We start from the raw sequence: 25,192 nt of genomic DNA on the forward strand, positions 1-25,192 counted from the left end.
GCCACTGCACTCCAGTGATAAGAGAGACCCTGTCTCAATATAAATAAATAAATAAGAAAGTATAACGTATATACAATTTATAAGTGTACAGCCAAATGAATTATCGCAAATTATAACCACCCCAAATGAAAAAAATAGGACATTACCAGAAGCCCCTATGACTTCTCCCCATCACTGCACCCATCTTGTTCCCCAAAGGCAATTTCCATCCTGATTTCTTGATTTTTCATTTTTTATTTTCGTTTTTTTATACAGACTAGGTCTCACTATTTTGCCCAGGCTGGCCTTGAACTCCTGGACTCAAGCAATCCTCCCTCCTCAACCTCCCAAAGTGCTGGGATTACAAGTGTGAGCCATTGCGCCTGGCCATCCTGATTTCTAACACCATTGATTAGTTTTATGTTTTTAAACTTTACATCAATAGAATCACCGAATATGTATTCTTTTGGTCTGGCTCCTTTTGCTCCTCATTATGTCTGCGAAATTTCTCCATGTTGTTATGAGTAGAAGGTTGTTCGTTTTCTTTCGAGACAGGATCTTGCTCTGTCGCCCAGGCTGGAGTGCAGTGGGGTAATCATGGCTCACTGCAGCCTTGACTTCCCAGGCTCAGGCAATCCTCCCCTCAGCCTCCTGAGTAGCTGGGGCTACAGGTGCCACCAAATCCAGCTATTTTTTTTTTTTCTCATTTGTGGAGTGAGGGTCTCACTATGTTGCTCAAGGCTAGTCTTGAACTCCTGGACTCAAGTGATCCTCCCGCCTTGGCCTCCCAAATCATTGGTATTACAGGCATGAGCCATCATGCCCAGCTGGTTGTTGGTTTTCATTGCTGTACAGTAATCCATTTATGTATATACCATAACTTATTCATTTAGATTGTTTCCAGCTTGGGATTATTATGAATAATGCTGCCACTTTGGTGCATATATTAAGCATTTCTGTGAGGTACATACCTAGGTTATGTAGGGTATGGTGGGTTATAGGATATAGATGCTTGGCTAAGCTCTGGGGGTGACTATGGGATGACCACAGAATGGACCACCCCCAAGGGCAGCACTACCAGTGAGGCCACCACTGGGGCTACTCAGCCCACAGACCCTTTGTGCTCAGCCATGACTACCTCTTGATACCCAGGGAGTTGGACACTTGGTATAGTAATGCCAGACTCTCACATTTCCATGATCTTACTTGTCTGCACAAAACAGAAAAGAGGGAGAGAGGGTGGGGGTGGCAGGGAGAGAGAGAGAGAGGGAAGGAAGAAGACAGGAGAGAGAGACAGAGAGAGAAAGGAAACAGTAGAAAGTGGCCTCTATATTTTCACCCTCCAAATCTCTCAAGTACTTCTGAAAGGTAAAACCAATTTGGCATCTGGGACCAGGGCCTGCAGCCTCTGCAGGGTAAGCCTCTGTAGGAAGCCAACCTAGAAGGAGAGTGGAACACAGACTGAGCTATCAGAGCTACAGCATCTGCCACAACATACCAAGGGCCTGGTCTATGTACTGGGCAAGGCAGAGACCAGATCTGTGAGCTTAAGAGTCCAGTAAGAAAGGCAAGCGCTGAACAAGTTAATGTAAGTAACTGCTCCCCCGCCACCACAGAACTGCTAATTCATCTCCCAGACGAGCGTTTTCTGAAACGCAATGTAATCATGCGTCCCTCTTGGTGCTGAGGGTAAGTGCCAAATTGGTGCTTTCCTTCTCTCAATTCTGTAGAAGGTTAGGGCATGCATTTTGCATATTTGTTTCATGCTCGTCTTATTATTTCTCACTCTCACTTTCCCTGTGTTCCTATTTCCTGATTTACTTTTCATCATAATGTATTATGTATTTCTGCAAGGCATCTCCAATCTTCCTCCTTGAAAAAGGACAGATACAAATCAATCATCTGTCTGCGTGGGGCCCCAACGTTTACCCATTTACTCAGGAGGAGTCAGCTCACTCACCAGCACCTATTATCATGTTTTGTTGGGTTCACAAATTTTAAATAGTATAAATATAAAAACAGAAGCTTTCAATTCATTTCTGGTTTCACACTGGTAACCAAAAAAGACTAGTGAGAAGATTAAAAGATAAGGCAAGAACATGTCCTTTGGAATAAAAAATTAATATAACACTGCAGTATTCTAAGATAATTGGTTTTACTAATGTGGAACAATTAATGCCAGCCATAAAATGTATAATTAAACATTTTATTATTACAAATTCAAATTTGTTCTCTTTTCCCTATATCACCATTTAATTGAACAACACCACAACGAAAACTGGTCACCTTAAAACCAATTTGAAACAGGTTGTTCAGGAGCAACAATACAAAGTGTAGACTGGAATGTATTACATTTTGGCCAAACAAAAAGATTTGATTCATTCTGGCTCATGAAGTTAGATAACGGTGTTTATGGTTTTGAAAGTTCACTGAAACTTTTTCACTGAACTGGTTTCTTTCTGATGCATTTTCTTGAGTTCCACCCATGACTGCCACAGTAGCAGTCCTGGGATCAGAACCCACACACCGTTAAAAAAAAACAGGTAAACCCAACAGTAGAGCCAGTTGCTGGTGTTGAGGTTGGGGCTTCTGGTGAGCCACTCTGGGAGGAAGGTCATCCAGCAGCCATACAACTCGCACACGCACAGGGTGACCTGCAGGAAATGCCTGTTGGAGACAAAGAAGTCCGGAATGAACCATCAGCTTGGCACAGTTTGGCATCAGAGTCATGACATCTTGTCTGTAATGGCAGCATCAACAGTCTTCGCTATGAAAACCTCCCTAAGTTGGGCCTCAAGTGTTGCGTGGTGCTATTTTGATGGGGGTAAGTCAATCTAATCAATGAAGGCTCATTCTTTCCTTAGAGGAGCAACACTGCCCTTTCTAGATTATTCTCAGAGTTAAGTAAGGACCCTCAGTGATCCTGACCCATCCTTAGGGAAATTTGGTGAGATCACACCTGACTTAGCACAGAGAGGCCTGACTGTGAATCTCACCATGAGCTATTATAAAAGGGGAGAGTGAGTAATAACCCCTTCCTCAAACAATGTAGCGTAGACTAAATGAGATATGAGGATAAAGGGCCAAGCACTGGGCAAGGGCTCAATAATGCAAATATTACAAATGTTTGAAATAATAAACACATGGGCACATGTAGTAAGTTTGCAACCAGCGTCATGGAGTGAAAAATATGTCAAGGTACCAAGGAAAAATTTAATTTTTATTGCCAACTATCTTTCTAAAATTGGGTGGGGAAGGAAGCTTTAAATAAGACTTCTTCATTACAAGATGGTGGAAAATGGAATGCAGCTGTGCCTACTTGACATTGTTTTAGGGATTCATCTCAAGATAGCAATCTATTCACCCCAGGCCACTCTGTCCCTAAGGAAAGAAAAGGAAGGAAGGGAGGAGAGTTTATAGTCTCTCAGAGTCTGATAGGATGGATAATTTTTTCATCTTTCTTTTTTCTTTGAGACGGAGTCTCGCTCTGTCACCCAGGCTGGAGTGCAGTGGCACGAACGTGGCTCACTGCAACCTCCACCTCCTAGGTTCAAGCAATTCTCCTGCCTCAGCCTCCCGAGTAGCTGGGACTACAGGCACCCGCCACCATGCCTGGCTAGCTAATTTTTGTATTTTGAGTAGAGACGGGGTTTCACCATGTTGGCCAGGCTGGTCCCGAACTTCCGATCTCGTGATCCACCTGCCTCGGCCCCCCAAAGTGCTGGGATTATAGGCATGAGCCACCGCACCCGGCCTCTCTGCACTCTGCCTGCCTCATACCCTTCACAATCTGCTTCTGAGAAGATTTCCTATTTATCTTGCAAGTCTGACTCCAAATTATATATGATAATTTACTTTTTGTCAAGTGGGACAGGAGTTTTCTTGAATGATTTGGGGGGAAAAGGATGGACGTATTACCGTTTTATTCTCCAAAGTATTGGTGGCAAATCATCCAAGAGCGTTAGCACCATTCTTGCCTCTACAGAGTCTAGGTTGTTATTAAAATAATATTTCTCATATTTTTGATTCTGAAAAGTCTGAAATGATCCTAGTAGCACCATCACCCTTATCTCACATAAAATAATTTTCATTTCTCTTCTGCTTTTTTGGAGACACGGTCTTACTATGTCGCCCAGGTTGGAGTGCAGTGGCGTGATCATGGCTTACTGTAGGCTTGATCTCCTAGGCTCAAGTGATCCTCCCACCTCTGCCTCTGAAGTATCTGGGACTACAGGCGCGTGCCACCACGCCTAATTTTTAAATTTTTTATTACTTGTAGAGACAGGGTCTCACTGTATTGCCTAGGCTGGTCTCAAACTCCTGGGATCAGGTGATCCTCCTGCCTCAGCCTCCCAAAGTGCTGGGATTACAGGTGTGAGCCACCACGCCCAGCCTCTATTCTTCTACCTTTTATCTAACAAGTATGTGTGGTCACAACCTACTCCAAAGGTCACCTAAGTGTTGGGACATGTAATGTCTCCCCTCCTTCCAGCAGGACAGAATAAGGGCACCTACCGGTAATATTTTTCTTTGACTATGGCATAAATGAGGAACAATGCCAGAGACCCATCCAGGGCAACGGTCAGAATTTCCACAGACACAATGGTTGGATCGAAATAAACCCATCTTGCATCAGCTTTGCCATATTCTTTCCCTAAAGACAAAATCCATGTTGTTACTCAAATGGCAACACTTTTTATGACAGTTCATGGAAATGACCTTTCTTTCCTTTAAGGTGGAGATAAAATGAGTAATCGCCACTCTCTCTGCATTCTTCACAATGCCTTAGTAGAAGGTAGGAGATGCCCTGGGACCAAAATGTGTTTACCACCTGACACAAGCACTGAGAACAGCAGCAGGTTACAGGTGTCCAATCATTCAGTTTCCAGCATGCTTTCACATATGCGCCCTCCTCAGCCCCACCCTCTTCAACGTAAGTAGCAGAATTTTAAAAGAATTCAACATGGTCGGGTTTGGAAAGACAATCTCCAGTCATGATCTTGGTAAATACATTGTAATTCCTTACTTCAAAATTTCCATATAAATTCTGTAAGTATAATGGAGACGTCAGAAATTTGTTATGAAGGACATGTTTATAAAAAACACGTTTATGGCCGGGCGCGGTGGCTCACGCCTGTAATCCCAGCACTTTGGGAGGCCGAGGCGGGCAGATCACAAGGTCAGGAGATCGAGACCATCCTGGCTAACACGGTGAAACCCTGTCTCTACTAAAAATACAAAAAATTAGCCAGGCGTGGTGGCGGGCACCTGCAGTCCCAGCTGAGGCAGGAGAATGGCATGAACCCAGGAGGCGGGGCTTGCAGTGAGCCGAGACTGCGCCGCTGCACTCCAGCCTGGGCGACAGAGCGAGACTCCATCTCAAAAAAAAAAAAACAAAAACTTGTTTCTTGGCCAGGCACAGTGGCTCACGCCTGTAATCCCAGCACCTTGGGAGGCCAAGGTGGGCAGATCACTTGGAAGTCAGGAGTTTGGGACCAGCTCAGCCAATGTGGCGAAACCCTGTCTCCACTAAAAATACAAAAATTAGCTGGGCGTAGTGGCGCATGCCTGTAATCTCAGCTACTTGGGAGGCTGACGCAAGAGAATCGCTTGAACCCAGGAGGCGGAGGTTGCAGTGAACCGAGATCGCACCACTGCACTCCAGCCTGGGCAACAAGAGCTAGACTCTGTCTCAATACAACAACACGTTTATTAATAACAGAAGAGAAACTAGGTGCTGAAGGGACAGTGGGCAGGGAGGGGAGGAGAGAGCCCGGACTGCAGAATGAATCGGAGTGGGCAGAGGGGCGTCTCCGCCCACAGGGACAGGGAACTCACAATGGCCCTCCCACAGTTTCAGCTGTGCTGCTTGGGGAGCCAGTGTGCTCTCAGAGATCCATCCAGACCCATTATCAGAGTGGTTTCTTCTCGGGAACACCGTGACTCAGAAAGTCTTTTCAGGGCTGGAATGATGGCCAGGTATTGTGGAGGCCATTAAAAATTATTTAATTACTTTCTTAATTTGTAAAAGTGATACATGCTGGTCCTAAGATCTCAAATGATTACAGTGAAAAAAATGGAAGTGATCACCTCGTCTACTCCTTTAATACTGTCTCACATTATTCAGAAAAGTTGTGATGGCCACAGAGGAGCCTGTGATCTGCTACTGAGCAGCACACAGCTCTTGTCTCATAAAGGCCAGAGGAAGGATCCCTCAGGGCCTGGGACAAAGGTTTCTAACAAAAGGCTGTCCTAAGAGAAAGGACAATAAGAGGATTAGCTATTTAATGGGATAACACACAAGGCATGTGCTGAGGGAATGTTCTGTGAGAGGCCACCGAGAGTCATCAGCCTGTCCTTAGCTGACTGTCTGCAGTCTCCTGTGCCCTTCAATAACTAACTGGAAAACAATGTCATATTGAAACGTTTCTCCCCTAAATTTAAAGAGACATACAATAGGTGAAATGCACCAGTTAGTGCACCTAAAATCTAATAAAATATCACCTAAGTAAAATGTCAGTTCTTTAGGAAGCAAAAGAGATATTGACCAAGTCTTTTTTTTTTTTTTGAGAAGGAGTCTCACTGTTACCCAGCCTGGAGTGCAATGGCACAATCTCGGCTCACTGCAACCTCTGCCTCCCAGGTTCAAGTGATTCTCCAGCCTCAGCCTCCCAAATAGCTCGGACTACAGGTACCCACCACCACACCCAGCTAATACTGATTGATTGACTGAGATGGAGTCTCACTCTGTCACCCAGGCTGGAGTGCAATGGCCAGATCTTGGCTCGCTGCAACCTCCGCCTCCCATGTTCAAGCGATTCTCCTGCCTCAGCCTCCCAAGTAGCTAGGATTATAGACACGCGCCACCATGCCTGGCTAATTTTGTATTTTTAATAGAGATGGGGTCTCACCATGTTGGTCAGGCTGGTCTCGAACTCCTGACCTCAGGTGATCCACCTGCCTTGGCCTCCCAAAGTGCTGGGATTACAGGCTTGAACCACTGCACCTGGCCTAATTTTTGTATTTTTTGGTAGAGACAGGGTTTCACAACGTTGGCCAGGCTGGTCTCAAACTCCTAACCTCAAGTGAACCATCTGTTTTGGCTTCCCAAAATGCTGGGATTACAGGCGTAAGCCACTGTGTCCAGTCTTCAACAAGTCTTTTTTTTTTTTTTTTTTTTTTTTTTTTAGCATTTGGAAGGTATCATGGTAGGCCCTGATAATGCAGCTGCAAGTAGGACCATGTTGGCCCTTAGTGGCCCACATTCTAGTGAGGCTGAAAACCAGGCAGTAAGTGGCGGTTAGAGAATACCAGGGCAGGGAAGAAGTGGCACTGAAGCGAGACTACGAACTTCAGGGAAGACTTCCTGGAGGAGGTGTTTTGATCACTGCCTCTCTTCCCTGTTGGTGAGGGATGGACTTCTGCCTGAGGGCTATGGTGATGGCTGAACACACAACACCCAACACTGGGCAGATGAGATGGAGGAGATTTATTAGTCGCATACACTCGAGGCCCGGGAAAGGAGGACATCTCGCCATGCAGGGCCACATAGGGGTTGCACCTGGGGACAGTGTTCGGGCAGGGGCCACGGAGGCAGGCTTTGCAGTAACAAGAGGAGGGGGTGGGTTGAGCCCTGGTTCCCAAGAGAGGATGTGATTGGCTTGTTTGGATAATTCCATGGGCAGACTGGTGGGAACTGAAGCCTGCTACTGACGGGACAAGCATTTGTCCCCTCCAAATCTGCGCCTGCTCCCCTTGATAGGGGGAGCTATCTGGTTAGGGAACCTTATATGTGGAAGCAGAGTGGGGAGAGAGACTTGCAGTTTGGCCATCTGAGGCCCCCCTGGATCTTACCAGGTAACAAAGCAGACATAATACTGAATCCTGGCCGGGCAGGGTGGCTCACACTTGTAATCCCAGGATTTTGAGAGGCCGAGGCGGGTGGATCAGTTGAGGTCAGGAGTTTGAGACCAGCTTGGCTAACATGGTGAAACCCTGTCTCTATTAAAAATACAAAAATTAGCCAGGCATGGTAGTGCACACCTGTAGTTCCAGCTACTTGGGAGGCTGAGGCAGGAGAATCACTTGAACTGGGAGGCAGAGGTTGCAGTGAGCTTACATCGCACCACTGCACTCCAGCCTGGGAGACAGAGCAAGACTCTGTTAAAAAAAAAAAAAAAAAAAAAAGGCAGACATAATACTGAATCCTAATTTCAGGCCTTATACCACAAGAGGTGACTCCAAATCTGAGTGGATAATAAGGGTGTTTCAGGGAGGAGCACGTGCAAAGGCCTGGAGCTGAGATGTGGTGTGTCTGAATCTACAGACAGTTTAGCAGAGCTAATGGTGGGGGAAGGTTAATGCCTGAGAGGAAGGTAGGGGACGGATAGTAAGGGGCCCTGGAATCCACCAGTCCCAGCGCATCTCCCTGTGGCATCTGCCTCTGGCATCTCCTCTACTGCTAAACTTTAACCATCTCTTTGCTTACTAAACACTGAAACAATAAAAAGGCAAACAGGAACATTAAAAAGCCTGATGATGTGATCGTTTCCATTGATTCTGTGACTGATAACTGGGCTTAGGTGAGGTTTACAAGGAAAAGATGCAAACTAAGGGTCGGGGTAGATTTCCTCAACCAGAAGAGCCACTGTTGTGTCCTCAACCAGAGAGTGGAGACCAGGAGATGCTGAGTATTCATGAGGTTTATGGCTGGCCCTGCATCCCAGTGAAGCCAAGGTCAGAACACAGGTCATCATCAGAAGGTCCTGCCCTAGACACACAGTATCAGAATCTGCATTTGAGTAAGATTCCCAGGTGATTTGGGGCACTTTGGAGTCTGGGAAGTACTACTTGCTTTACATTATCTACGGGATTTTTACTTTCATGAAAATAAAGGACACCTTCATTAAATGAGTTTTTACTGCATTTTGGTTTTTAGAAATAGGGTCTTACTGTGTTCCCCTAGCTAAACTCAAACTCCTGAGCTCAAATAATCCTCCTGTCTCAGCCTCCCAAGTAGCTGGGGCTCCAGGCTTGTGCCATTGCACCCAGCTAGTTTTCACTTCTTTAAGGTGCATAATGTAAACGTGAACACGATAGAGAAAGCCTCTGTTAGACATTCGCATTTCATGGGATAGAGCCAAATCTGGGCTGTTTGCTTTCTCTCATGCCAGGCAGGGCAGCCAGGGGAGGAGGTGTCAGCACAGCATCTGGCAAAGGGGAGAAGAGGACGCTCAGCAGGGAGGAGCTATGACTCAGGCTGGGGTCCGTCAGCCTCTGGGCTTCACCAGCAATCCCCGAGAAGAGTTTAATGCAGCCAGTCAAAACTGCATAGCTGCATTCAGCTGGGCCCTGGATCTGAAGTGGCTCAACTCTGGTCAAGGGGACTCAGACTCCTTGGCTAGGACTTGAGGCATCAAAAATGACACCTTTTCCTTTGGGAAGTACTAATGAGCCTACTCAATTCTCTAGATGTTTCCTAACACTAGTGGTGAACAGGAGTCCCCCACACAGATCCTAGCTGGAGATGATTTTAGAGTCACGAAAGAAATGAGATAAATGGGCCAGGCGCGGTGGCTCACGCCTATAATCCCAGCACTTTGGGAGGCCGAGGCAGGCAGATCACGAGGTCAGGAGATTGAGACCATCCTGGCTAACACGGTGAAATCCTGTCTCTATTAAAAATACAAAAAAATTAGCCAGGCGTGGTAGTGGGCGCCTGTAGTCCCAGCTACTCGGGAGGCTGAGGCAGGAGAATGGCGTGAACCTGGGAGGCAGAGCTTGCAGTGAGCCGAGATGGTGCCACTGCACTCCAGCATGGGGGACAGAGTGAGACTCGTCTCAAAAAAAAAAAAAAAAAAGGAAACAAGATAAATGATGCAAAGTTTCAGAAGCAAAACCTGAAAGCAGTTATCCTGAGAAAGGCAGTTTTATAAAGTGGCAAAAAAAAATATCTGTCGGTATTGACACAGTACATGGTAGAATATCGATGCTAATTGATTGAATATTGACTGACAATGAGCATGAAGACTTTTGGAAAGGATCTACAAGACCACAAATATATATGTACAATAAAAAGAAAGTTGATATTAAAAGTACGGGAAAAGCACCCAGTTTAAATGCTACAAGCTCTTCCATCTGCACTCACTACCAACATTTTTTTTTTTTTTTTTTTGAGAGGGAGTCTTGCTCTGTCGCCCAGACTGGAGTGCAGTGGCATGATCTTGGCTCACTGCAAGCTCTACCTCCCGGGTTCACGCCATTCTCCTGCCTCAGCTTCCCAAGTAGCTGGGACTACAGGGGCCCGCCACCACGCCCGGCTAATTTTTTGTATTTTTAGTACAGACGGGGTTTCACCGTGTTAGCCAGGATGGTCTCCATCTCCTGACCTCATGATCTGCCTGCCTCGGCCTCCCAAAGTGCTGGGATTACAGGCATGAGCCACCACATCCGGCCACTCACTACCAACATTTTTTATTTTATGTTTGTTTTTTAGAGATGGACTCTTGCTCTGTTGCCCGGGCTGGAGTGCAGTGGTGCAACTGTGGCTCAATGCAGCCTTGAACTCCTGGGCTCAAAAGATTCTCCTGCCTCAGCCTCCTGAGTAGCTGGGACTACAGGTGTGCACCACTATACCTGGCTCATTTAAAAAACTTTTTTTAAAGATAGGGTCTTGCTATGTTGCCCAGGCTCAAATATTGTTTAACATAATAGCTTTATTAAGATGTAATTCACATGCCACACAATCTACCTATTTAAATAATTGGTTTTAGTAGAATCACAGGTTTGAATCACCACAATCTAATTTTAGAACATTTCATTACCCCAAAAAGAAATTCGTGCCCATCAGCAGTCACTCCTCATTTCCCCCCACCACCCCCATCCCTACCCTCATTCCCAGGCAACCAATAATCTACAATATCTCTACAGACTCATCTATTCTGGACATTTCATATAAATGAAATCATACAGTATGTAATAGAGGCATTTGACAGTCACACTTGCAATAAACCTCCTCCAACATTTCAAATGCAAACATTTTTAATTACTTACATAAAGAAGCAATCAAGCCATCGGAATTTGCAACGTTTCCTACTAAAGACAAGTAGACAAAAGGGCCTTCCTAGAGAGGAGAAAATGAAGACATGCTCTAATACAGCATCACAACCACAGGATGGCACCGTAGACACATGGCATTGCCTGGCTCCATCCCCCACCCTTCTCCATGGCTCACATCCTGGCCAGAGCCTGGAAACATCCACACAACCTTGTGGGATACAATATTGGGGCCTGGTTACCTGGACCTTGGAAATGGGTATGTCTCACCCTAATGTACAATTAATGTTGTTTTTCAATGATTGGCATTGTAAAAGCAGAGATATGTTCCTATGTGGAAAAAGTGAAATTTTTGCATAAGAGTTTAACTGTTGTATTAAATAGAGTAAGCTCTAGATTATTCCAGGGATCTTAAGTCTTTGCGGAGAACCCCACAGAAGTTCGCTTTTTTTTTTAACCCCCAAAAATCTAAGATCTTAAAGAGAAAGGCAATCAAGTTTATACCAGCACTGAGCAATCCTCCCCACTTCTCCTATATGAGGGCAAGTTTAGGAAGATTTAAAACAGTTACAGGCTACATTTAACATTCAGGTTAGGCTGGGCGCGGTGGCTCACGCTTGTAATCCCAGCACTTTGGGAGGCCGAGGCGGGCGGATCACGACGTCAGGAGATCGAGACCACGGTGAAACCCCTCTCTACTAAAAATACAAAAAATTAGCCGGGCGTGGTGGTGGGCGCCTGTAGTCCCAGCTACTCGGAGAGGCTGAGGCAGGAGAATGGCATGAACCCAGGAGGTGGAGCTTGCAGTGAGCCGAGATTGCGCCACTGCACTCCAGCCTGGGTGACACAGCGAGACTCCGTCATAAAAAAAAAAAAAAAAAATTCAGGTTATAAAATATCTGCAATTACAGTTAGTATTTTCCCATCACTGAAGTGCTTCTTTGCCTAAGATTTCTAAAACTAAACAGCTAGAAGCCACTGGGATATCTAATTGTCATGTTGCTCCTTTGAACAAATTTTGCTGCTGGTCAATAAAAACTTTTTTCTCATTCCTTTTAAACAATCATTTGTATGACATTAAAACTGGGTCCTGCCTCCCCCGAGGTCACCACTCTCAATGACATCTCTTTGCAATTCCCGTGGTGATTTCATAATATACTTACACTGCTATTTCCTTTGACTACTAGTGGGAAAAGCTAGTTCCATTGATACTCCTTCCCCTCCTGTTTCCAGTCCTTTGAGTTTCTGATATATTATTCTATTACTTACCCAAATTTGTAACTTAAGTAAAAAAACTGAAAACCTCAGCTCACTCACTCATCAATGTTGTGCAGTCTCTGGGCTTCTTGACCATGAAAGAGTATGACAGCCTCTACCAGGCTCCCTGCACCCTGTTTCCAACTCTCAATTTCTGTCGTTTGCTTGTGCATTGTTGAGACTGATTACATGTCCTTTCTTGTTCTCTAAACATATTTGTTTTCCCTGTTTTATCTGTAACTGGATTCTAAAAGCTGAAAAGTCAATTAACAGCATTTATGATGTTGTGATTATGGAAACAGCGTTCACTGTAATGGGCCAAAATTTCTTTCCTTAGGGATCCCGTATCCTGACTCCTGTGTCATTTAAGGATAATGCTGCAAATGAAATATCCTTTTTTTTTCTTTTTCTGAGATAGTCACACTCTGAAGCTGAAGACAGGCTGGAGTGCGGTGGTGCAACCTCAGCTCACTGCAACCTACGCCTCCCGGGTTCAAGCGATTACAGTGCCTCAGCCTCTCAAGTAGCTGGGACCACAGGCGTGTGACACCACACTGAGCTAATTTTTGTTATTTTTAGTAGAGACGGCATTTCGCCATGTTGGCCAGGCTGGTCTCAAACTCTGGCCTCAAGTGATTTCCCCACCTCGGCCTCCCAAAGTGCTGGGATTACCGGTGTGAGTCACCGTGCCAGGCTCCAAAAATCATACCCCTTAAAGGACATTAAAAAAAAAAAAAATGAGACAAATAGCTGTGTTTTTAAACAAATAAGTACTCCCCAGTCCACTTACTTTGCAACACTCTATTATTACCAGCCAATTTTTTATTTTTAGCAGAGCCATAGGGTGAAATCCATACCACTTCCTTGCTTTGGCCTGAGAAATTTCTACACGAAGCACATCCACTGGGCTGGCCAGTGGGGCAATGGGGCTGGGCTGGATTTGACCCTCTCTAGGCCTCAGGCCATCTATCTGTAAGATGAAGGACTTCCTTCCTATAGATTGTGAATCTCATCCTAAAACTAAATGCAACCTCCACTGACGACCTCTTTCACTGGACCCATTAATAAGACGTAGAGTCTGACACTAGGTTGCAGACCTTTCCCCAGAAGCAACTCTGGGTAAGAGCGAGATGGGGAACTGGAAATCAGTAACATGCAGGAACCTATGAGTCTATAACAAATCCGTTTCCTTTTACATCTACCTGTTGAAGCTCTACTCATTTTTCAAATCCCAGCCCCAACCCCCTTCTTCAAGAAACCTTCTTCGACCTCCTAGTGAGAATTAATATCTCACTCTCCTAAAACTCCCATGTGACTAAGTTTGTTTCTGTAACCAGCAGCTATCTGCTCGCTATGGACCCCCAGCTCCCATTGGATCACACATCATTGGGATCTGGAATACTGTCATCTCTACCTTAGAATCCCTAAGAAACATGACATTGTTTTCAGTGTTGGTTAACCTTGAATTAAGTTCATATAACAAATTACTTATAAAGAAGGATGCCCTGAAGAGGCTTTTAGAATGCCTTATCTATTTCTAACTGTATGAATGTCCTAAATGTAAAGATGGAATAATACCTATCAAGTGTAACGAAAATTCATGCCTTCAAATGCTGATCAGGTGTCATCTCCTCCAGGAAGCAAGATTTTACTATTCTCCTGTTAGGAGGTCGGTGCCCTCCTACACAGAAAGCTGCTCACTTGTCTCTTCCCAAAACTGCCAGTTCTCTGAGGGCCAATTCTTTGTCTTTTATCTCTGTATTCCAAATGGCTAACACTTAGTACATGCTAATAAGCGTTTCCTAAAAGAGTAAGAAATAAAAGGGAGAAAACAAGACAGTTAAAAATAATAACAACAATAATAATAATCTGGTTAGAAAATGGGCAAAAGAAATGAATAGACATCTCACCGGAAAGTACATAAAGATGGCAAATAAGCACATGGAAAGGTGTTCAACCTCATTAGCCACCAAGGAAACACAACTTCAAACCACAGTGAGGTATGACCATATAAACTATCAGAATGGCTAAAATAAGGCTGGGTGCGGTAGTTCACGCCTGTAATCCCAGCACTTTGGGAGGCCTAGGTGGGCGAATCACGAGGTCAGGAGTTCGAGACCAACCTGGCTAACATGGTGAAACCCCACCTCTACTAATAATACAAAACAATTAGCTGGGTGTGGTGGTGTGTGCCTGTAGTCCCAGCTACTTAGGAGGCTGAGGCAGCAGAATCGCTTGAACCAGGAGGCGGAGGTTGTAGTGAGCCGTGATTGTGTGACTGCACTCCAACCTTGGCGACAGAGTGAAACTGTGTCTCAAAAAGAAAGAAAAGGAAAGGAAAGGAAAGGAAAAGAAAAGAAAGGCTAAAATAAAAAATAGTGGCAGCATAAAAAAAATAGTGGCAACATCGAATACTGGTGAGGATGTGGAAAAACGGAAACAAACACAGATTTCTGAAGGGATAGAAGCGGTACAGCCACTAAAAAAAACTAGAGTTTGGCAGTTTCTTCTAAAACTAAATATGCAATGACCATAGACCCAGCAATTCCACAGTTGGGTATTTCTCCCACAAAAATAAAAACTTATGTTTATACAAAAACAACTACATGAATGTTCATAGCAGCTTTATTTGTGGTAACTAAAAACTGATGCCCTTCAAAAAGCCAATCCCAAAAGATTACATAGTGGTTACATTTATTTTTATTTCTGTATTTATTTTTTGAGACACAGTTTCGCTCTGTCACCCAGGCAGGAGTGCAGTGGCTCGATCTTGGCTCACTGCAACCTCCACCTGCCATGTTAAGGGATTCTCGTGCCTTAGCCTCCCAAGCAGCTGGGATTACAGGCATGCACCACCACGCCCACCTAATTTTTGTATTTTTAGTAGAGATGGGGTTTCACCATGTTGGTCAGGCTGGTCTCGAACTCCTGACCTCAAGTGATCCACCCACCTCAGCCTCCCCAAGTGCTGGGATTACAGGCTTGAGCCACCATGCCCGACCCTGTGGTTACATTTATATAACATTTTTCTGAAATGATAGATTTTAGAAATGGAGAACATTATTAGTGGTTGCCAGGGGTTAAGGGATGGAGGTGTGGGGTGGTGGGATGTGTAGTTATAAAAGGAAAACACTAGGGATCCTTGTTAGTGCTGGAACTATTCAGTACCTGGCCTGTTGTGGTTGATATGTGAATCTACCCAGTTGATACAATTATATAGAACTTAATACACACACACACACACACACACACACCACACACACAAAAAAACTGAGAAGTCTGAAAAAGATCAGTGGACTGTATGAATGTCCATACGATGGTTATATTATACTATAGTTTTACTAAATGTTTGGTACCAAAATAATAAAAATAGAAAATAACTTTTTTTTTCTTTTTTTAGACAGTCTTGCTCCCCAGGCAGGAATCCAGTGGTGTGACCTTGGCTCACTGCAACCTCTGCCTCCTGGATTCAAGCAATTCTTCTGCCTCAGCCTCCCAAGTAGCTGGGGTTACAGGTGCCCGCCACCATGCTTGGCTAATTTTTTGTATTTTTACTAGAGATGGGATTTCGCCATGTTGGCCAGGCTGGTTTCGAACTCCTGACCTCAGGTGATTCACCTGCCTTGGCCTCCCAAAGTGCTGGGATTACAAGTGTGAGCCACTGCACCCGGTCGAAAATAATTTTTTAAAAACCCACCAAAATGTTAGCATCACGGAAACCTGGGAAAAGTAAACAAGGGACCTCTGTATTATTTCTTACAACTGTATGTGATACAATTACCTCAAAATAAAAAGTTAATTAAAGAAACAGAGAAAGACATGGGAGAAAGAGTACCATGACTAAGTGAATGGGCTTTTTCTTTTGCAACTGTCAGGACTTAAAAAAAAAAAATTTAGAATAGGCCAGGCTCTGGCCTCAGAGAGCTTATTGTCTAGTTGGATAACAATGACTTCCAATTCCATAAAGGATGGAGGAAGATGAGGGAGCTGTAGTTGGGACAGTGAGGAAAAATTTCAGAGGGAGGCAGGCCTAGATGGGCAGACTGAGACGTAGGACAGGGATGGAGCCCAGAGGATGGTGTGAGGCCCGTGGGTCCAGCTTTTGCCCTGCTCAGCCCTGTGGCACAAACAGTAGTGCTCAGGGGTACTGTGTACATTAACAATGTGTGCAACCATCACCACCATCCATTTCCAGAACTCTTCATCTTCTAAAACTAAAACAATGTGCCCACTAAACGCTAATTCTCCATTTCTTCCCTCTCTCAGCCCAACACCCAGCACTCTACTTTGTGCATCTATGAATCTATTTTAGGTACCTCGTGTAAGTGAAATGAGACCAAACAGTCATGCTTAGCCTTACAACGGTGATATGCTCTGAGAAATGCATCATTAGACAGTTTTGTCATTGTGTGGACATCATAGAGTATATTCACACAAACCTAGGTTGTGTAATGCTTACCTCACACATAGGCTATATGGATAGCCTTTTGCTCCTGGGTTACAAACCTGTACAGCATTACTGTACTGAATACTGTAGGAAATTGTAACACAATGGTATTTGTGCATCTAAACACAGAAAAGGTAATGCACTGCACTACAACATTATGACAGCTATGATGTCCCTAGGCAATAGGAATTTTTCAGCTCCATCATAATCTTATGGGACAACTGTGGTATATTCAGTCCCTTACTGACTGAAATGTCCTTATGCAGTGATGACTGTATTTGTCCTTTCATGTCTGGGTTATTTCACTTAGCATAGCATCTTTTAGGTTCATCCATGTTGTAGCATGTGTCAGAATTTCGTTCCTTTTTAAGGCTGAATAATATTCCACTGTATGTAGGCACTGCATTTTGTTTATTCATTTGCTGATGGGCATTTAGGTTGTTTCCATTTTGGGGTTATTATGGCTCATAAGTCCGCTGCTATGAACACTGGTTTGTTGGAGTGCCTGGTTTCAATTCCTTTGGGTGTATATGTAGAAATGGAATTGCTGGATCTTAAGGTAAATGTTTAGCTTTCTGAGGAGCTTCCACACTGCTTTCTGCAGCGCTGGCACCATTTTGCATTCCCACCAATAGTGCACCACAGTTCAAACTTCTCCACATTCTTGGCCAATACTTGTTATTTTCCTTTGTTGTTATTTTTTTTTAATAGTAGTCATCCTAATGGGTGTGAAGGAGTATCTCACTGTGGTTTTGATTTGCATTTCCCCTAATGACCAACTAGTGATGCTGAATATATTTTCATGTACATATTGACCTCTTTGGAGGAATTTCTATTCAAATCTTTTGCCTACCTTTGAGGTTTTTTAAATTAAGAATGTAGAAGTTTTAAAATGGAGATATCATCACTTGGAAATTGAAACCACTGGGCTAGACTGCCCCATGGGCAAGATTAACCAATAATTCTCAAAGCATTTGGTAAAGCAGAGCAGGGGCCATTTTCACAAGAATCTGAGAACAAGATGTGCTCAGCCATCATGAGGGCAAGGGGTCTGCAGTGATTCTTGAGTCCCCCCTCCCCTGCTGCCTGGTAACCTCCTCTTTGGTCTTTAAATCCCCAGTGAGGCTGGACGCGGTGGCTCACGCCTGTAATCCCAGTACTCTGGGAGGCCGAGGCGGACAGATCACAAGGTCAGGAGATCGAGACCATCCTGGCTAACACGGTGAAACCCTGTCTCTACCAAAAATACAAAAAGATTAGCTGGGCGTGGTGGTGGGCAACTGTAGTCCCAGCTGCTGGGGAGGCTGAGGCAGGAGAATGGCGTGAACCCGAGAAGCGGAGCTTGCAGTGAGCCCAGATTGTGCCACTGCACTCCAGCCTGGGCGACAGAGTGAGACTCCATCTCAAAAAATAAATAAATAAACAAACAAACCCCCAGTGAATCCTTCCTTCCTCGGTGCCACCTCTAGGCCTGGACGAGTCTTATCACTCACCAGACTGCATGACAATGATTTGTTTCCCTCTCTACTTTCACTACTAGTAAAGCTCCTTAAGGGTGGGCCAAGGTTGATCACATGCAATAAACACCGAATACACATACAGTGAGATTTTATAGATAATCCCAGGCTGATTCTCCAGACTTTCCACAGCTATCCCTGAATCATGTGGTATTAGCCGGTCCACCTAATTCCTTAGTCCTTCTTAGTTTTTTTTTAGTAATAGCAGAGATGACATGGGTCCAGAGGTGTGACTTGCAAAAGTCCTTTGTTGAAACATTCTGTATATAAAAAAAATGCTCTCATGTGATTTAAAAAATAGGACCACTGCACACATGGGGAGGTCTGGTGGGTCAGTGTGCACTGGCACTGTCTAAGCAGGTCATGCTTTTCCGGGAAGGGGCAGTGGTTCTACATGAGGACATTGCCCTGGTGTTTTACGTAAAAAAGAAGCCAAATAGACCTATAAACACTTGGCTTTTCTTCATGAAGTAGGTAATACACCAGTAGCAACTCTGATTCTTCCCTGAAACAACGCTAAGAGTTGGTATCCCTTCCCTAGATCATCATACTTGTCCACTCCCACTGCAGCCCACGCCAATCCTGCTGCACCCCACCCCAGGAAGGTCATTCAGATGAAAGTCAGAAAAAGCACATGGTGAAAAGGGGGTGAGTGTGCCAATATCAGAGTTCCAGGTGACATCTCTGAACATTCTGTGATTCTGAGACTGGCTGGCTCTTACCCTAACAGAACTCACAAATATAAATCAGCAAAACACAGGCCCACCACTTTAGGCTGCACCATTCACAGCTGATTCTCATCAATAACAGATTCCACGCAAAAACGAACCAACTAGGTGTGGGAGGCAGAGGCCCTAGCTTCAGAATGAGACCTGCTATTATGGTTTTAAAGATTATAGGGGCTGGACGTGGTGGCTCACGCCTGTAATCCCAGCACTTTGGGAGGCTGAGGTGGGCAGATCACCTGTGGTCAGGAGTTCAAGATCAACCTGGCCCACACAGTGAAACTCCTTCTCTACTAAAAATACAAAATACAAATATTGTGTCTGGAATTGGTGGGTTCTTGGTCTCACTGACTTCAAGAATGAAGCTGCGGACCCTCGCGGTGAGCATCACAGTTCTTAAAGATGGTGTGTGCGGAGTTTGTTCCTTCTGATGTTTGGATGTGTTTGGACTTTCTTCCTTCTGATGTTTGGATGTGTTTGGACTTTCTTCCTTCTGGTGGGTTCGTGGTCTCGCTGGCCTCAGGAGTGAAGCTGCAGACCTTTGGGTGAGTGTTACAGCTCTTAAGGCAGCGCATCTGGAGTTGTTCGTTCCTCCTGTCTGAAGTTGTTCATTCCTCTCAGTGGGTTCGTGGTCTGGCTGGCCTTAGGAATGAAGCTGCAGTACTTCGCAGTGTTACAGCTCATAAAGGCAGTGCGGACCCAAAAAGTGAGCAGCAGCAAGATTTACTGAAAAGAGCAAAAGAACAGAGCTTCCACAGTGCGGAAGAACACCCAAGCCAATTGCCGCTGCTGGCTGGGGCAGCCTGCTTTTATTCCCTTATCTGACCCCAGCCACATCCTGCCAATTGGTCAATTTTACAGAGAGCTGATTGGTCCGTTTTGACAGGGTGCTAATTGGTGCGTTTACGAACCTTGAGCTAGACACAGAATGCTGAATGGTACATTTACAATCCTTTAGCTAGACACAAATATTCTCCCAGTCCCTACCGGACTCAGGAGCCCAGCTGGCTTCCCCTAGTGGATACCACACCAGGGCCACGGGCAGAGCTGCCCGCCAGTCCTGCACCGTGCCCCACTGCTCCTCAGCCCTTGGGCAGTCAATCGGATCGGATGCCACGGAGCAGGGTGCAGCGCCCGTCAGGAGCGGGGGTGGGGGGAGCGCTGGCTCGAGCATGGCGGGCTGCAAGTCCCGAGCTCTGCCCCATGGGGAGGCAGTTCAGGCCTGGCGAGAATTCGAGCACAGTGTGGGTGGGCCAGCAGTGCTGGGGAACCCAGTGCACCCTCCACAGCTGTTGGCCCGGGTGCTAAGCCCCTCACTGCCCGGGGCTGGTAGCACCAACCGGGCGCTTGGAGTGCGGGGCCCACTGAGCCCGCGCCCACCCAGAACTCTGCTCGCAAGCGCAGCGCACGGCCTGGGTTCTCGCCGCGCCTCCCCCTCCACACCTCCCCGCAAGCAGAGGGAGCCAGCTCCGGCCTCGGCCAGCCTAGAGAGGAGCTCCCACAGTGCAGCGGCAGGCTGAAGGGCTCCTCAAGCGTGGCCAGAGAAGACGCCGAGGCCGAGGAGGCACCGAGAGCGAGCGAGGGCTGTTAGCACATTGTCACCTCTCAATATTAAAAAATACAAAAAAATAAAAATTAGTCAGGCATGGGTGGCACGTGCCTGTAGTCCCAGCTACTTAAGAGGCTGAAGCACAAGAATCACCTGAACCTGGGAGGCGGAGGTTGCAGTGAGCCAAGATCGTGTGTGCCTGTGCCTGTGTGACAGAGTGAGACTCCGTATAAAAAAAAAAAAAAAAAAAAGACTATTCAGGGGCTTTTGAATAAAATCTGCTCTAACCACGCAAAGACCTAAGATCAAAGCCACTGAAAGCACTACTTACTATTTGCCAGGCACAAAATTATCTGTAGAATTGTAGAGAATGGAGACAGATATAGTCCTTCCTGTGAATTCATGCTTTATATTAAATGAACCGCACGTGCTTTTTTCTTCTCTCTTAAAATTGTTTTTAGACTCTGGGGCATGAAGTTTATGTTAAATAACCAAATAAACATGGAAGGTTATCAGCTCCAAAGTCTTTAACCACAATGTATGATCGAGATCCAGCCATCTAGAACTAAGATTCATGTTTGAGCTCAACAAGCACTGAGGATCTGAGGATCAGATGAAAGGTGCCTGGTCAACAGCAAAGGGCCACATGCAGGATGTTGCTGTAATTGGGAAGGCAGGGCTCCACTAGGTGTTAGGCGTGATATGGTTAAGCTTGAGCAAAAGCAAGTACAACAGATTGTATTTCTTTCTTTTTTTCTTGTTCTGTCACCCAGACTGGAATTCAGTGGTGTTATTACGGCTCACTGCAGCCTCTCGACCTTCTGGGTTCAAGCAATCCTCCTGTCTCAGCCTCCGAAGTAGCTGGGACCATAGGTGTGCACCATCATGCCAGGCTGATTCTTCTTTTTTTAATTGTAGAGACAGGGTCTCATTATGTGGTTGAGGTTGGTCTAGAACTCCTTGGGCTCAAGCGCCTCCTCCCTCAGCTTCCCAAAGTGCTAGGATTATAAGTGTGAGCCACCATGCCTGGCCGAGATTGTATTTCTGACATTCACGGCTACTTTCACCTCTCCAGGCTTAAATTTCCTAACCAAGAAAAAAATAGAGTCAAGCTACACATATATATATATATATATATGTATTAGTCAATATATGTCTAGTGAATGAATACATAATAAGCAGAGGCAGGCTGCACCTTTGGCAGAGTCGCTCACCAATTTCCAGCCTTAAACACAGCACTTGGAAGATGCATGTTGCTTACTGAGAGGATGGTGAGGACCCTACGCAGAGGCCCAGGTAGTGTCTGTCAGCAGAGGGCCAGGTTGGTGGGAGGGGCCTGCTTCAGCGCCAGCACTTCCAGTGGGCATTAGCCGTGAGTTCTACACCTGCCAAGACCCAAGAGCCACAGGGAAGTCAAGCTCACAGCCACCACCAGGGTAGATCCCTGACTGGACATGATGAGGTCTTTGAGGACTCCTGTACTGTCATTTCTATGATAAAAGGAAAGGCAGGCACCTGTCCCTGAAGAAGACCTGACTTTTTAGAGACAGACTTACTCAGTACATAAACGTAAAGTGACATGAGGTCCAGATCACTTTCCAGTACTTCAGCAATAACAATGAAAAAGGGAGGGAGGGAAGGAGAAAAACAGAAGAAAAAGTGACAGATGGGCAAGTGCAGCAAAACTTGAAAATGTTGAATCTGCTCACTGATACTGTACTAGTCTCTCTACATTTGTGAATGTTTGAAATTGTTCACTGTAAAACTTAATTTTAAAAAGATACATAGGCTTACGCCTGTAATCCCAGCACTTTGGGAGGCTGAGGTGGACAGATCACAGCGTCAGGAGATTGAGACCATCCTGGCCAACATGGTGAAACTCCAATTCTACTAAAAATACAAAAATTAGCTGGGCATGGTGGCACGCGACTGTAGTCCCAGCTATTCGGGAGGCTGAGGCAAGAGAATCGCTTGAACCAGGGAGGCGGAGGTTGCAGTGCACCAAGATTGTGCCACTGCACTCTAGCCCAGCGACAGAGCGAGACTCCATCTCAAAAAACAACAAAAAACACAAAACAAACAAAAATATATATATGTTACATGTTAAAGTTAAAAAAAAAAAAAAGAAACTATAAAAAGGTACAAAGCAAAGGATAAAAGCCTCTCTCCCTCCTGTCTCCCAATCACGTTTCCCAGAGATGACCACTGTTAAGTTCCATGGTAGCCTTCAAGAATTTTTCAGGTTAATATTAATAAGCAGTTATAAATATTTAAAACATTTTCTCCCTGCTATGAATTTTTCTACTATTAACCCAGAGGGTGATGAGGAAAATTTCATAATACTTATTTAAGTTCCGTATATCAAAAAATTTGGTTTAAAAAATACAGGAAGTTCCTACTGGACATACGTTATAAAACATAACTGAACTATACTTGAGCTGCTAACAAAATCAGCTTAAAAATTAAAACGTATTATAGCAAATAAAGAAAGGCCAGTCTCATTTTTCTCTTAAGATGTCCCAGGCATGCAATTTTTTTTTTTTTTTAAGATGGTCTCGCTCTGTCGCTCAGGCTGGAATGCAGTGGTGCGATCTCGGCTCGCTACAACCTCTGCCTCCCGGGTTCAAGCAATTCTTCTGCCTCAGCCTCCCGAGTAGCTGGGATTACAGGCACATGCCACCACGCCTGGCTAATTTTGGTATTTTTAGTAGAGACAGGTTTTCACCATGTTGGCCAGGCTGGTCTCGAATTCCTGACCTCAGGTCATCTGCCCACCTTGGCCTCCCAAAATGCAGGGATTACAGGCATGAGCCACCACACCCAGCTCAGGCATATAAGGGTTTTAACAACATATTTTAGACTTAAAGACAGCTGTAAGTCAAAGCTCAGATCAAACAAATGATTAAGTTATGCCAGCTACTTCCATTGATAATTAAATATCCAATTTAAAGAGCATGCTCAATTTACTCATTTTAATCCTTAAAGAAAAATTTAGCAGAAAAAGTCCTTACAGAAACAAAAAGAACACATACTGAGGCTGAGTTTGTATTTGAATGTATCTGTTTTTTGTTGTATGTTTGAATGAAGACCTAGAGAAAACATGGTAACATTCACTTTCAAGAGTGGGAGAATGAAGTGGAGCAGGAATAGAATCAGTACATAAATCCTGTCACATTTATTAGCATTTGCAAATCTGACTCACAAAACCTCAGCCTAATCAGACTAGATTTTTGCATGTCATGGCAACAGCATACATCATTGTTTCTAGAGGGATCAGCTGCGGCAGCCTCCTACGGTCCTTTGGTGACAAGGCTTTGATGACTCCATAAATGAATGCTGCCCAGCTGCTGCCCGCTTAATGAGACAACGATTTCCACTTGATTGAACCTGCCCAGCAGCCAGTTGTCACCTAACATTCACAGGAGACCATGCTGGTCTCTTTCAAAACTACCAGGATCAGTCACACGAGTTCTATGGTTCCTACAACATGGCAGTATACTGTTTGATTTAGGACTTGAATCATATTTCTCTCTTTTTAAGAATATACTCTTCTCTGCCAGAAGGTTGTTACTTCTCAGATTAAAGATGTGAAAGGAAACCTTCCAAGGCTTGTCTTAATTGGACATATACATCGTCACTTTAGTATACAGGGATGGGATGACAAATGCTAATCCGGGTATGGAATATGGCAAGGAGGATTCACACTAAGAGGACAGAGGAGAATAGAATTACATTAACTGAACTCTGGCAAGTGCCAGGTGCCTTACATCCTTGCCAAACACTGTCCATGAACCACAGCCTGGCACTCACTTGGGAGCTGGTTATCAATATAGAATCTCGGATGATGCCCGGATGATTTGTGTGCATGGCCAAGCTTGAGAAGCATGGCGCTAAGTTATAAGGCTTTATTTAATTCTCACAGCCCTTTGAAGAAAACATTATTCCCATACTTCACAGGTAAGAAAACTAAGACAGAAAATTTCCTTCCTTCTTTTCCTCCTCATTACAGAAAGGATTTGCAGGGGAAAGGGGCATGCCCAAGTTTCTGAGTTGGTCATCAGGAAAGCCGGCATTCAAGGGTTCATCTGCTGCATCCCAAAGGCCCTTGCTCTTTCCTTCCCCCACTGCCCCAGGCTCATTGAATGATGGTCAGATGAACCGTGTTTAGGAACTGGTGCTGCATGCATGCATTCATTCATTCATCCATTTATTTATTGAGCTAGAGTCTCCCTCTGTCATCCAGGCTGGAGTGCAGTGGCACCATCTCGGCTCACTGCAACCTCCACCTCCCAGGTTCAAGCTATTCTCATGCCTCAGCCTCCCAAGTAGCTGGGATTACAGGTGTGCACTGCCATGCCTGGCTAAGTTTTTGTATTTTTAGTAGAGACGGGGTTTCATCATGTTGGCCAGGCTGGTCTCAAACTCCCAACCTCAGGTGATCCGCCCACCTCAGCCTCCCAAAGTGCTGAGATTCCAAGCCTGAGTTCACGCCTGTAATCCCAGCACCTTGGGAGGCTGAGGCGGGCAGATCACGAGGTCAGGAGATTGAGAACATTCCTGGCTAACACGGTGAAACCTCGTCTCTACTAAAAATACAAAAAATATTTGCCTGGCGTGGTGGCAGGCGCCTGTAGTCCCAGCTACTCGGGAGGCTGAGGCAGGA

At 45.1% G+C, this 25,192-nt stretch overlaps 1 protein-coding gene across 2 annotated transcripts in view; it reads right to left on the minus strand.

Moving 5' to 3' along the window:
- Positions 1-2,117: 2,117 nt before the first annotated feature.
- The window catches only part of EBPL (EBP like), a 31,015-nt gene continuing 7,940 nt past the window's right edge, over positions 2,118-25,192 (minus strand). The window contains exons 2-4 of one of the 2 annotated variants that reach the window (XM_055244018.2): positions 11,032-11,101; positions 4,495-4,633; positions 2,118-2,646 (exon numbers count right to left, since the gene is read on the minus strand). In XM_055244018.2, coding sequence (XP_055099993.1) covers positions 2,406-2,646; positions 4,495-4,633; positions 11,032-11,101 — 450 coding nt within the window. In that variant the 3' untranslated portion in view covers positions 2,118-2,405. Of the gene's footprint in view, positions 2,647-3,235; positions 3,361-4,494; positions 4,634-11,031; positions 11,102-25,192 lie in introns of those variants that run through there. The other variant, XM_055244019.2, reaches the window with a different exon arrangement.

Source organism: Symphalangus syndactylus, chromosome 15 (assembly GCF_028878055.3).
Source record: "Symphalangus syndactylus isolate Jambi chromosome 15, NHGRI_mSymSyn1-v2.1_pri, whole genome shotgun sequence".
NCBI lineage: Eukaryota > Metazoa > Chordata > Mammalia > Primates > Hylobatidae > Symphalangus > Symphalangus syndactylus.